General features: G+C 63.4%; 1 protein-coding gene across 7 annotated transcripts in view; it reads right to left on the bottom strand.

Moving 5' to 3' along the window:
• Positions 1 to 4,800: 4,800 nt before the first annotated feature.
• Positions 4,801 to 13,738, bottom strand: part of Rfx2 (regulatory factor X2) — a 78,765-nt gene continuing 69,827 nt past the window's right edge. For 6 of the 7 annotated variants that reach the window (XM_026404403.2, XM_026404406.2, XM_026404407.2 and 3 more), the window contains 7 exons: positions 13,499 to 13,653; positions 12,061 to 12,158; positions 10,693 to 10,842; positions 9,708 to 9,916; positions 7,531 to 7,684; positions 6,348 to 6,390; positions 4,801 to 5,947 (listed from right to left, as the gene is read on the bottom strand). In XM_026404403.2, the coding sequence (XP_026260188.2) occupies positions 5,835 to 5,947; positions 6,348 to 6,390; positions 7,531 to 7,684; positions 9,708 to 9,916; positions 10,693 to 10,842; positions 12,061 to 12,158; positions 13,499 to 13,653 (922 nt within the window). In that variant the 3' untranslated portion in view covers positions 4,801 to 5,834. The remainder of the gene's footprint in view (positions 5,948 to 6,347; positions 6,391 to 7,530; positions 7,685 to 9,707; positions 9,917 to 10,692; positions 10,843 to 12,060; positions 12,159 to 13,498; positions 13,654 to 13,738) is intronic. The other variant, XM_077795839.1, reaches the window with a different exon arrangement.

Here is a 13,738-nt window from a genome sequence, read left to right as displayed (position 1 = left end):
GAGACCTCTGTACTCCTTGCAGCACTATCTTGGTCAAGGTATGGATAGGAAAATGTGGGCTATGCACAGTGGAAAGCTACGCAGCATTCAAAAAGAAAGAAAGTGGGCTGGGCTCAGTGGTGGAGCTCACACCTAGCATGTTTGAAGCTCTGGGTTCCATCCCTAGCACCACAATAAATTTTTTTTTCTTCTTTTTTTTAATTTTTATTTTATTTTTTTAAATTTATTTTTTTATTTTTATTTTTTAGTTCTCGGCGGACACAACATCCCTGTTGGTATGTGGTGCTGAGGCTCGAACCCGGGCCGCACGCATGCCAGGCGAGCGCGCTACCGCTTGAGCCATATCCCCAGCCCCACAATAAATTTTTAAAATTAAATAAATCATTCCTGCAATTTGTGATGTGTAGATGAACCTGGTGACACTATGCTAAGTGAAAGACGCCACACACAGAAAAACTGTGTGGCCTGGCCGTGTGTGGGACTGGAGCAGCTGAGCTCCCTGGAGCAGAGGGGACCAGGCAGTTGGTGAGGGGCAAGTTCTTGCAGGCTGCGAGCCCTGGAGCTCGGGCCCAGCGTGGTGACTGCCTGCCGTCAGAGTGCACCACACACTGGAAAGCCACAAGAGAGCAGAGCATAAATGTTCTTACCAAAGGTGCATAAAGACAGAATGGTATTCGTGCTCATGGATTTGTTCATCTGCCTGATTTAACCAGGTCACAACGTTCCGTAGATCCGAGCGCACTGTGTACAATTCTGTCAGTTAGACAAAGCCAATTGAAAGCAAAGGCTTGTCCCCAGTGCCGTGGGCCTAGAACCTCACTGGGACGGCAGGTGGCGCGTCCTCCTGGTTCAGTACCGAGGCTGAGGCCCACGCCTGGCCCGCCCGCGGGCAGCAATCCATTCCTTTTCCTGGCACGCTGGGCCGACCTTGACCTTGAGGAAGGGTGGCATGCAGTTCAGTGCGACCTAGTCACACTGCTTTAAATTGCTGAAGGCTTCCCTGGAGCCGCAGGGGAAGGCTGGGTCCCGCTCGGCCTCTAGGTCTCCGAGCACCTGCTCAGCGGGCTGTGGGGCCGCAGCAGGGACAGATGCCCCTGCTCCCAGGGGCTGTGGGGTGTGAACCTAAGCCAGATAATCCCGCTGGAGTGTGTGGCTCCCATTAGGAGGCTCCAGCTGGCTCCCTGCTGCCCGGGGGCGGAGCTCCTCAGCAGCCTGCCCAGAGCCGGGTGGGGAGCAACTAGGGAGAGGAAAGCAGGAGCAAGGCACTACCTGGCCGCCTGCTGTCCTCTCCATCCAGGCACTAAGGCCCGGATGTCGGCCCTGCCCAGTCGTGTTGGAATCCTCATCCCCAAGGTGATGGGGTTGGGGGCAGGGGTCTCTGGGAGGGGATCCGGTCGAGAGGAATAGGATTCGTGCCTTGCGAGAGGCCGAGAGACCTGGTGTCTTTCTTTCCACCGCGAGAGGATGCAGCAGCTGCTCAGGAGGCTGAGGCAGGAGGGTGGTTGAGTCTGGGAGCTGGAGACCAGCCTGGGCCACTCAGTACGGCTGCGTCTCAAAAAACAAACCCTAGCCACAGCCACAGGCCTCAGCCAGCTTCCCCAGACCCGAGGTCAGAACAAGGGCAGGCCTTGGGTGCTGTGGCCCGGGAGAGCGCAGCCGTCGCCCCTCCTGTCTGATCCGCTGTTGTGTCTTTGCTCAGGATTGAGCCCGAGACCTCACCTGGCATTTAGACATCATTTCTCCATATTCAGCCTGAATCAGACCCACATTTCCTTGACCATGACACTTCCAACACACTCTCCTGGTTATTTTGTAGAGGACCCCTTAACTTTGGGTTCGTTTTCTCCTAATTAAGTTCAGGTCACAAGTTTGGCAAGGACCTCACAGAGGTAATCCGTGCCCTGCCGAGGGCCTCCTGGCAGGCGGCGAGAATGTCAGTCTGTGACTTAGAAGGCTGCCCCAGATGTCAACTGGCTGCTTTGGTTTTGTTTATCTCCAGGGAAGATGCTTTGAGTTTATGAAAACAAATGGGAGAGATTTGAGGAGGAAAGGGAGGAAGCGAGCTCACTCTGGGTGTTCCTTGTGGTCTAACCTGTCACACTTTTGCAATCAAGTCAACCATGGTGCGTGCTTCTAGACAAAATCCAGGTTGGGGTGTCCTAGGGTGGGCGGTGGGTGGGGGTGAGGAAGACCGTGTGTGGCACAGTGACCACTAGGCGGCAGCAGAGGATAGGTATGAGTTAAAACAGGGCACCAGGGACTCAGGCTCTGCCTGCGTTGGGCGGCAACATCTAGGAGCCAGGTGGAGCATGCCAATGTGGGAAGTCTTGGTTACACCTTGCTCTCTGGCTCTGTGGATGATGCTCCAGTCTGACTGTGCTTGCCAGGGGCTAGGGATGGGCCACCTCCAAACCCAGCTCTCCATCCCTGGATGGCCTCCAGGGGCTGAGACTTCCTTCTGAATTTGCTGCAAAATTCATGGGTCCTAGGGGCCATCAGCTTGAAGACAGGTGGAAACCCTTGCAACCACCTCTGGCCAGTATCAGCAAAGGGGAAGGGAGGTGAGGTGAAGTGAAACAACCAGGCAGGTCCCCAGGATCTCAGAGCCAGAGGATTCCATGTCGCACGCGGCCCAATGCAGCATCTACCCTGGGGCTGGGCAGCCTCCCGCCTCCGTAACAAGCACCCGAGGGCCTCCGCAGGAGCCTGTGGTGGGGCGAGTGCTCTCCTCATGGCCAAGGAGGGAGGGGCCAGGGGCCAGCAGAGTCCTGGTTCCCTCCCAGGGCATGCCCCTTTGACATGAGGCCTCCTGCCAGGCCCCAGCTGGAGGCTGCACCACCTCCCTCCCCCCAAGCTGGACACCAAGTCTTTAAGACACGGGGGCCTCTGGGGACGGTGGGGACACTCCAGATCCCAGTGAGGGAGAAGTGCTGTCTCTCAGAGCCACGCTCGGCGTTCTTGGGTTTTGTCCTGGTCCATTAAGAAGACCCAAAGCACTAAGCTGGTCATAACGCGCCAATCATCCCCGGGCTGACTGATGGGCACGTGGCCCCTGAGGACCTCTGGCTTGGCTCCCTCTCTGTCCCCACGGCCACGACTCCTGCTGGACCCCCTCCCTCTGCACGGCTTCTGCATGCACCTAATCGGCCTCCCTGCCTCCAGCGCCTCCCTCTGCCCTCCTCCTGCCAGGACCCTCTGAAGCCCAGCTGGGTGCCATGGATGCCCTCGAGGAGCGGGACTTGGGGAGGCTGCACTGCTGTCTGGTCCATCAGGGGCAGGCACCCATGAGGCTCTGCTCGATGCAGCAGTTGCCAGCACAGGGAGGGGCATTTCCATGGTCACCAAGGGGTGGGGAAAGGGCGCAGAGCAGCAGTCAGTGAGGTGGGCGCGGCCGTCCCTGTCCCGCCAGGGCACCCCTCCCTCCTCAGCACACCTGCAGCCAGAGGGCACGGGCTCCTCCCGTCCCGCTCTGGGGTCCTCGCCACCACTTTGAGGGGCCCCCCCCCACCCAGCAGCGACTCACGGAGGTCCAGCTGAAGGCCACGGGGGCTGTCATGGCCACTCGGGCACCCCCGGGACTTAGGTTCCTTCTCTCTCGCCGTCCTCATCATCAGACTCAATGGGGGAAGCCCAGAGCAGTGAGCTCTGAGACTGTGAGCCAGGAGGAGCGGGGACACGCCGGGGGCAGGCGCAGGGCCAGGCACAGGGGAGTCCTTCCCAGGATCGGCCTCACCATTTGGAGGGCCTTGGTGCAAAATGAAAACTGGGGCTGGGCTCCTTGTTCAGAAACGAAGAGTTTCAAGATGGTGAGGGCTGAGCACAGGCCCGGAGTTCCCTGATGGCATTTCAGTGTCACCCAGGGACCCTGGGCCCCCTTCCTGGGACTGAGGGGCTTGGGCTGGGCCAGCATCCCCCTGCCTCTCTGGGGCATCCTCTCACCCACGGGCCCTCCCGAGAGGTTGGTCCCCAGGATGCTCCGGTCCCACCCCGTCAGGATCTGTGGGCTGGGGGCCACTTTTGGAAATGTGCACACACGGTCTCTCCAGGGCCCTAAAGTTAGCCCATGGCCCACCCAGAAGGCCCTGAGGACCCTGGTGGCGTCTCCACGGCCGTGCGCCTGTTCATCCTGCCACAGCTGGAGGGCACGGGGAGGGCACGGGGAGGGCACGCGCTCACGGGTGTGCAGGACCCTGGCCGTGGCAGCCGGCGGAGCCCTCCTCTGCTGCCCTCACTGGCCCCAGCTGCCCTGCCCGGAGGCCAGGGGCTCCGGCTCCACCAGGACGAGGGCCTGAGGGAGGAGGGAGCAGGGGCAGTGGCCGGGCAAGCCCGCGACCTGGGGTGGCGCATGGGGCGGCGCTGGAACATGGACCGTGACCCCTGAAGGGGCGGCTCCAAGGAGGAGCAGGGTGGAGGGCTCAGGGCCTCCGTGTCCTCCCGGCTCCTCCAGCGGACCCTGCCAAGGACAAGGCGGAGCCCGAGGCCGAACCCAGTCTGTCCTGGTCTCCACCAGGGGAGGGACGGTGGGGTCAGGGAGTCCTTTCACCAGCTCCAGTCTCCCAGAAGAGGAGACGACCGACACTAGACATTCTTCCGTCTGGTGTCACCAAGTCTGGAGGATGAGGCCAGACAACACTGCTCTCACCGTGGTCTTGTCCCTTTCCACCCCTCGGCGCCCTGCACCCCTCCTGCTAGCCACGGGGTGAGTCTGCGTGAATGAGAACAAGATGTTGGGGTCTGAATATACTGCAATATACGTGTTCATAAGAAACCTTCTAAGAACAATTAATTAGAGCACAAAACTATTGATATAAACATTTTTTCCAAAAAGAGAAACTATTGCATTTCATTGGACGGTGCTTCCTAGACAGAGGCTCGGTCTGAGGTTGGTTTCGGGAGGGAGCTCGCGCTCAGCTGAGGCAGCGAGACGGAGGGCCAGGGCTTTCCAGGCACACAGGTCCCCGTGTCTCAGGTTCAGGGCTGTGCAAGTCCTTGGTTTTCCTTTGTCCCCAGAGAAGAGCTCTGGCTTCAAAGAGGTCAGGATGGGACCTGGCAGGGGTCAGATGCCCCAGAACTGCTGAGAGGGGAGGGTTCAGAAGGACCTGGCGGCAGCAACTGCCACGGCCCCCCGCGAGCTTGCTCCAGAGCCAGCGGTTTGGCTCAGTGTGGGCTTGAACTTGGACAGAACCCCAGTCCTGGCTGGGGTGGATCAGACACCAGTGGGCTGCCTTCCACAGCTTGCTCTTTTCTAGCTCCAGGTCTGATCCGCCCAGGGACGCGGCGACTCGCAGCTGAGACTGGAGAGGCCTCTGGCATCAGGACCGGGACCCTTGCGGGCTGGCTGCCTCCTGCCTCAGCACAGCATGGCCCGGACAGGAGGCCCAGGATGGCCTGTCCACACAACGCCACAGGCATGGCTGAGATTGTCCCTTGCACCGAGAGGCACGTGGTGAGGGCCCTGCTCCCTTCCGAGGGACCCACAGAGGCTGAGCTCTGCGCCGGCCGACAGCACAGGACGCCTCCGGGCTCTGCTGGGCTTCTTCCTTTTCTCTTTAAAATCGTGGTGGAAACTGGCACTAGCTGGATTGAGGGAGGACACACGTGGGGACCAGCGGCCGGCCCTCCTGGGCTGGAGGGCTGTGACGCGTGGCTGCGGCGGCTGGGAGTGCGGAGGGAGCGTCAGCAGTCTCTGGCCCGGGGCGGGGGCGCCACCGTGGGCCCAAGTCAGAGTCAAGTCGCTTCGTCTAAGAGGCACTAATGTGGGCGGCCAAGGACACCGTCCCTGGAGTGGCTGGCGGCGTCCTCCAGGACCTCGGGGAAGGTGCCTGTGGAAGGTGCTAGATGCCCTGCAGGGAGTGGTTCGGGTCGCTGCGCTCACGCTTCACCAGGGGCTCGCCCAGGCTGCGGGCACCCGCTTCGGCCTCGCTGCCTCGCTTGTCACCGATGTCATCTGCCGGCCGACATGAGGGAGAGACAGGCTGTGCTCACAGAGGAGGGGACAAGCCCTCCCGCCGGTGACTTCCCTTAACCAGGGCCGACTGGCCTGGGTCCCACGGTTGGCAGGCTGGGCCTCGGGGGTGCCCTGGGGACAGGTCCTCACCCCTGGGCCAGGACTGGGTCCAGGGGTCTCTGTCCCGGTGGCCAAGGAGCAGGAGGCCTTGGGCCGCCCCGGCTGGCCGAGCCTTTCTCTGTGGGCCCAGTGCGGGAGACCCCGGGGAACAGGCTCAGGATGGCCCAAGGGCACCACAGGGACTTGTGCCCACTTCCCAGGTGCCACCAGCCGTCTGCAGGCCCGCTCCCGGAGGCCCTCCGCCCTGGGGACTGCCCCAGGGAAGCCCAGGCACACCCACCTTTGTCCAGCAGGGTCAGTGACAGGGAGGCGAGGTCGTTGAACTGTAAGAGAAGCGGGAGTCGGGGGCTGCACAAGGCCGGCACGCCCCACGAGGGCTCCCACGGCTCAGAGCCGCTCCTGCCCCCGGCCACCCCCACGCCTCCAGGCAGCACCTGGGGGTGGCTGGTGGGTGGCGGCCCTGACTGCAAAGGCCACCAGGGGCAGCGGCCGGCGAGAGAGGCCCTGCCCGGAAGGGCTGCTTGGGGCCGGGGCAGCCGGCCGCCCTCCCTCCAGGGCCCAGCGCCTGGCCACCGACCCGCGCAGCACCGGCGCAGCTTCCACGTGTCTGGGTGAGGTGGGGGCCCTGGCCACTGTCTTCGGGGTGTGACAGCCTCTTAACTGTGAGGAACCGCTGCCCTCTGCCCTCCACTTGTTCTAGAACCTCTACAAGTGAGGCTCCGTTTCTTCTTTGAAACAGCCCCACAGTTGTGCCCCCAGCTGTAGACCCAGAGGGACTGAAGAGGGGGGCCGACAGCCCAGGTCCACGTCGCAGGTGGACCACGACGCCTGGCGTGTCCTCAGCCACAGCAGGAGCCAGGCTCCGGCGCCGCAGTGCAGGGGGACCCGGGCACCCCAGGCTCGGTGAGAGCCAGACCCACAGGCCACAGCATGTGACTCAGCGACAGGACACGGCCAGGACAGGTGAGTCCAGAGATGGGACGTGGACTTGCGACCTGAGGTGACTGCTCACGGTGACAGGGCCGTTTGGGGGCAGAGTGCTCTAAGGTGGACACTGGTGAGGGGCGCACCTGCGAATGCACTAAGTGCCACTGAATCCTGTACTTCACGTGGCACATCTGTGGCCATGCCTGTCATCCCAGCTGCTCGGGAATCACAGTTCCAGGCCAGCCCAGGTGACAGAGCAAGAGAGACCCTGTCTCACAACAAGGAGGGCTGGGGAGTGACGCAGTGGGAGAGCACTCCGGGTTCAGTCCCCAGCACCAAAGCAGAACAAAACACCAGGTCGACTTCTGGGTGGGTTCTACTCCGATTTCCTAGAGGCCTGGGCGTGTCGGGGCCCTGGGAGGCCAGGTCCCAGCGAGTCACACTGCAGCCGGGACCAGAGCCAGGCCCTGGGCTCTCCCTGCTCCAGGCCTCCCGGGTGCCCCGGCCACCTGCCCGGCCACACCCCAGGGCCTCACCTCTCCCATGACGGCGATGGGCGTCTCTCCGGTGGCCTGGGCCACGCGGTGCTCCACCAGGTAGAACATGTACTCGTCGTAGAGCAGGCGGATGAGGTGGAAGGAGCCGAAGCTGGCCGCGCTGCGCAGGGTCAGGTCGCGGATCACCATGGAGCTGGGCACAGGGGGACAGAGGCCAGAGACTCTAAGTGGGGCCTGGGCACCGGCCGGCTCCTCCAGGACCCCAGAAATCCTGGTGGTCCCGAGACTGCTGGCCTGCGGGGTCTGCCAGGGAGACCACCTCGTCTGTGTGACGGGCAGTTGGGGGCGCTGCCTGCTGGCTCCCCAGACACGCGGCACCGGCAGTGGTCACAGCTGCGGCCCGTCACGCACCTGGGGCTGAGGGGTCGAGGCGTCCGCGCCTGCTGCTCTCGCCCAGCTGCCCTCTCACCACTCAGGAGCTAGGGTCCAGCAGGGACAGAGGTCCTGTCCTGCTCCAGGGACGGGCTTGCTCAGGGAGGGGACGGGACCAGCCAACAGGCAGCAAGGGGCAGGCGAGCCAGCACCATGGGAGACAGCGGGGCACATGGGTGGAGGGTGACAAGGACAGGTCTATCCAGTGAGGCGGCCGCAGCCAGCTCGGGGCCAGCAAGGCTCGTGGGGTGTGGTCTGTGTGCCGTGCCCCCGAGCCACGCCCCAGCCCTTTTCCGGCAAGCCACCCAGGCCGGCTTTGAGCTTGCCTCCCCCGGCCTCAGCTCCCTGAGCGGCCAGGGTGACAGAGGGTGCCCCTGCGCTCTGCGGAACACCACCCGGCCATTCGCTTCTCTGTGGGCAGCTAGCCAGCCTGGCTGGGGGACAGTGAGGAGTGGGTGTGGCTGGCATCATGGGGGGCAGGATTGCCCCCAGGCTCCTCAGGACAGCGGCCTCCTTCCCAGGTGTCCATCACTCAGAGAGGCCAGAGTGGCCCAGGGACTCCAGGAGCCAGGCAGAGTGCGGCCCTTCCTCCGGCGGGTGCTGCTGCTGGTCTGCACAGGTGGGGACTCTGTTCCTGGGAGGTGGCGGCCTCAGGAGCTCGGCAGGGGCCACCGCCATCCAGCCTGCAGGCTGCCCCCAGGGCCTGCCCGTTCTTGTCTCTTTGGAAGGCTTTCTGGTGGTCCGCTGGCCCCGGCTCTGAAAGTCCAGGAGGGTCCGTGGGGAGCGGGGCCGCCCACAGTGCGGGAGCCAGGCCTCTTCTCACCTGGGAGACTCTTCAGTCCCCAGCCACAGGCGTCCCTCCGTCCAGGCCCAGAGGACACCTGCCGGTGCCCACGCCCCTCAAGGCGCGTCCTCCTGTGGCCTGCGGACCTTCTCTGGGCGGCCTGCCTGCGAGACCCGCTGCCTCGTCAGGGTCGTGAACTCACCGTCGGGGCGGGCCGCGAGCAAGCAGGTTCGGGGGACACGGTTCTTTCTGGTCTTCCTGTCTGCAGTGGGTGGAAGCCACAGACGCAGAGCCTGGGACCCGAAACCGCAGCCGGGAGGGCTGGCCGGATTGTCGGCATTTTCTTTTCCTCATTTTCTCTCTTATTAGAGCCCCGCGGCTGGGTGCCGAACCTCTGCATCCTGAGCCTGTGCTTTCTTGGTCTCTCTCACCCTTGTGCCTCCCATTTGCTTGCCGTGAGGGCGTTTCATGTGGCCCAGGCGTAGCCAGTCAGTCCGCGGGTCTCGGGTGCACGCAGGCGTCCTGCTGACGGTGATGGACACCTGGGACTGGGAGGCGCTTATTCTTGGTAGTGTGGGTGGGCCTTGCCCAATCAGCTGAAGGGACTTGAGAGAAAAGGTGAGGCCTCCCGAGTCCTCGGAGTTCCCGCCTGTGGCTGCAGATTCCAGACTCACCCAGTCACAGGAGCCATTGCTGGAAACAGCCCTCTCTGCTCCCCTAAGGTGCTCGCCGGGACCCCAGGGGGCTGCTCTGTGGAGACGGGGTCTGTCTCTGGCTGCTCTTGGCCCCCAGAGAGCACGGGGCTGCTGCTCTTTCTGGTTTGGTCCTGCGTCCTAATTGACTGCGTGGATTCCATGTCCCACACTTAGTGTGCCCGTCCTCTTTGTCCTCGAGGGCCATACCCAGAAGCTGGGCTTCTCCAAGCTCAGCAGCCAAGTGGCAGTGGGGTACCCCCCGCCCCGCCCCCCGGAGGTGCCTCCTGGGCGGAGCCGGGCCTTACCTGTAGAAGGACCACTTGAGCAGGAACTGCCGGGCGGCCTTGGGGAAGCTGGGGCTGCCCACGTGCTGCTTGAGCACCTGGGTCACCACGTTGTCCAGCCAGCTGGCCCACTGGTCCAGCGAGCTCTGCTGCTGCAGGGTCAACTTGAAATCCTGCTCCAGCCTCTGCACCAAGCTCTCCTCACACTGGCACACCCACGAGGCCTGCTCCTGCAGACAGCACAGGGACAGTGGCGCCCTGTGCTGACCCCAAGAGGGCCCAGCCACTGCAGTCCCCCAGACCTGAGCCTGGCTCAGCGGGGGCCTCAGGCTGTGCCCGAGTCTGGGCTGGATCCAGGGCCTCGCATACTGCACCCCTGCGCCGGGCGCCCGCTGGGCCTCCTTGGCATTGGCACCGACCACTGAGCCGGGCACCTTCAGCACCCGCCTTGCACTGGGTGCAGAGGGTGCACAGGCTCCTGGAGGGAGGCTCACGTCACACAGCGTCTTTGTCTTGGTTGTGTGTGTGTGTGTGTGTGTGTGTGTGTGTTCACTTATTCCACAGAGAAACTCAGGGTGGGAGTGAGGTGAACACAGAGCTGCGGCTGTCACCTGTGGTTCCTTCAGCCCAGGGGGCAGAGCCATGAGGACGGCATTAGGGAGGTGACGTGAGTGTGGCACCAGCTCTGGGAAGCTGGGGGCGTTTGTGAGGGGGGTGAGTGAGGTGTCAGCCACAGCGCCTGGGCGGGAAAGGGGCCTCAGCCGTCAAGGAACGGAGCCACCAGGGACCACGGTGGCTGGGCAGGGCTCTGACTGGCACCGTTTCATGCAGCAGAAGCTGGGCCAGGCCCCGGGCAGGTGGGTCTGCTGTGGGCCGAAGCCATGGGCCTCCTGCTTTCCTAGAGGAGGGAGGCCTAGGCCGTGCGGGGAGGACCCTGAAGTCACGGCCTCTCTGCAGCTCAGCGCCGTTCTGAGGCAGACTTCGGGGACGTGTCTGAGAGAGTCACCTGCACGTTGGCGAAGTCCACGCGGTTGAGGTCGCTGAGCATCTGGTTGATCTGGGAGGTGTTCTGCAGCACAGCCCGGGCCGCCTGGGCCAGGTGGTTCAGGGACGTGTATCTCCGCAGGGTTTGGGCAAAGGCACTGACGACACCCACCTGCGAGGGGACAGTGTGGATCACCAGGAGCCGCAGGCCCCCCAACCAGGGCAGGAGGGGCTCTGCTCAGTTCCCTGCCGGGAGGAGGCTGCGGGAGAGGGCCCTGCTCTGCCACGGCAGGACGAGGAGTCACGCCGTCCTCGTCCTGGCGCTCTGGGCTCAGATGGCCACAGTGCAGCTGCCAGTGGGAAGCGCAGACTCCTGGGCATCCCGGGCCAGAGCCCTGGGGCGTGGCCTGGGAGCGGGAATTCACGGCAGGCAGCGGCCACAGGCCACGACTCTCAGCACACCCAGGGCCCAGAGCAGCACAGACCCAGGGCGGGGCGCCAGAGGCCCCTGCGCCCGAGAGCTGTTTGAGAAATGCCCCCAAATGCCACGTCCTCATTCTCTTTCGCACACAGGCAAAGTCTCCACCTTCTGTCGGGAGCCGTCTGGAAATACACGCCCTGAAGTCCTGAGCAAGAGATGCTGAAGGATTCCCGCCCCCCAATAACTGGGGCTTGACCCCAGCAGGGATAATGAGGTGTGGCTCCAGGGCTGGGCGTCACCCGGTGGGGTGAAGCCACACCCTCCTGTTCCTTTGCAATCCTACCCCTTTGCCCTTTGGGGGATAGAATGTTCCATGGGACCTCCCCTCGGGTGTCCCTATATAAGAACATAGACCCAGTGCCTCTCTCTCTTTCCACGGACCCCTAAGGCCAGAGAGTCGTCCCCGAATTTTGAAAAGGTACTTCTGTGGGTTTCGAGCTTTCTTCGCCATTTTCTTAAGTTATTGGGATTTTAATTATCAGTTCAGATTTGTGAACCTACCGAGGTCGCCGCTAGGAGAGATGGCGATGACCTTTAAAATTCAGGCTGTGGCCAGGACGGTAAGGACAGGGCTATAGCGAGGAGATGGGACCTCCTCCCGTGACCACCGTGGAAACAACGCGGATAGGACACTGAGTGACGCCCGCCATGGCCCTCCCTGCCGGCACCTACTCCACACGCACAGCGTCCCCAGGGCTCCCTGGAAGGGCCAGGTGCCCGCCTGACACAGAGAAGCAGCCACTCCCGGGCACAGTGGTCCTCGGGTTTCGGGGGAGCAGGGCAGGGAGCCCCCTCCTGCCAACTCCCGCTCCCCCACCCAGAGCACGCGGGGACCCAGGGGTCCCTGGGGCCTGTGGCAGCAGCTGCCCTCCCATCGAGGGTGGGTGCCCAGGCCCAGCCTGGCGTTACCTTGGTCTGGATGACCTGCTGCGGGAAGTCACTCATGGCGTTGGCCAGCCAGCCTTCTAAGCTCTTGGCAAAATTACGGATGGCCTGTGTCAGGGCACCTGGAGACATAAGCCACAAGGCTGGGGTGAGGAACGTGCGGGACAACGTGGGTGCAGGAGATGCCCGCCCCCGGAGGACCGCTGCGGGGGAAGGAACTTGGAGAAGGGGCCTGGGAGAGCCAGGGACGTGCCCTTTGCCACTGCCCCGTCTAGGACAGTGACTCTACCCCAGAGGACACTGGGCAGTATCTGGGGACATCTGTGGCTGTCTCAGTTGGGAGCTCCTGGTGTGCAGCCGGTGGAGGCCAGGGCCACAGCCCAGCACCCTGCAGCACCCAGGACCCCACCCCAGAGGACACCCAGCCCCGTCAGCGATGGCAAGGGAGACCCCGATGCATACGCCACATGCACGTAAGAATGTTCTGCCAACTTCCACACTGAGGTTGGAAAAAGGGGACCATGCCCCGGACTCGAATCTTCACTGGAGGCTCGTGCTGGTCTGCAGTGACCAGCTCCAGGCAGCGAGGCCCCCGGAGAGAGGTGGCCTGTCTGTCCTTCCTCATCTCCTGGCAGAAAGCAGCCTGGCAGCCATCAAGACCCAGACTGCTGCCAGGCTTGGCCCTAGTGCCCAGCAGCGGGCGGCCTGAGCTCTCCATGCTCCCGTCTACCCCAGGGCCGTGGGCACTCGGCCTGGGCGGGCACCACAGCCCTTGTGTGACCTGTCATCGCCGTGGAGGGCGGAGGCCCTGGAGCAGCCCACCGCAGGGGGTCCCGTGTTCCTCATGTCGCCCCCCACTCTGACCCCTCATGTCCTCTGGGGCCATCACAGGCAGAGCCGGGGGTCCCCCAGTGCTGGGCAGCCCGGGGCTCCGGGCGCGCTGGTCGGGTGGGATCTGGTGGGGTGAGGTGGCCCCCAGCCCAGCAGGCTGCAGGAGCTGTGCTGCCATCCTGGCCATCCCTTGTCCACTCAGGAAATGCCCCCAACCTTACAGGGAACCTGGGACAGCAGGTGCTGGCACATCCTCAGGACTAGGGTGGTGACAACTTTACATGGCCCTGAGGCGCTGCTTCCCTCACAGTGACAGCTTGGAGCTGTGACCAAGCCACTCTCAGAGGCCATCGGGCCACTCACATGCCCTCCAGCAAATCTTCCAGAAAGCACTGAGCCTGGCCTGGCCTGCCCTGGACAGTGTCCTGACAGCTGGCAGAGCCCCCGACGTCAAGCCACTAACTCTGACACTGTGGGCCAGGAACAAGGACAGATCCATAGGCCCCCGCGGACCTGGGAGTGTTACCTGAGGTGGGTGGGAGGGGCGGGAGGGGCGATGCGTGCGCAGGTGACAATGGGGAGAAGAGGGAGGCAAGGAGGTGGGCCGCGAGTGGCCACTCTGGCCTCTTACTGGGGACCGGCCTCAGCACGTCGGGGATGAGGATCTCCACCAGGGCCTGGTAGAGGATGTGGTCACAGCTCCTCATCCACTTGAGGACAGGGTCATGTTTGCACAGGGAGATGAGCTTGTCCTTGGGGAGGACGGCACCCTCTGGCTCCTCGTCACTGCGGAGGGTGGGCAGGTGGGTGAGCCTTGCTGGGCAGGGGGAGCTGCCCCGCCCCGGGAAGACCAGAGAGCACGCCCCCGGTG

This window comes from Urocitellus parryii, chromosome 3 (genome assembly GCF_045843805.1).
Source record: "Urocitellus parryii isolate mUroPar1 chromosome 3, mUroPar1.hap1, whole genome shotgun sequence".
In the NCBI taxonomy this organism is placed as follows: Eukaryota; Metazoa; Chordata; class Mammalia; order Rodentia; family Sciuridae; genus Urocitellus; species Urocitellus parryii.
This window is presented reverse-complemented; position numbering and strand designations above follow the sequence as displayed.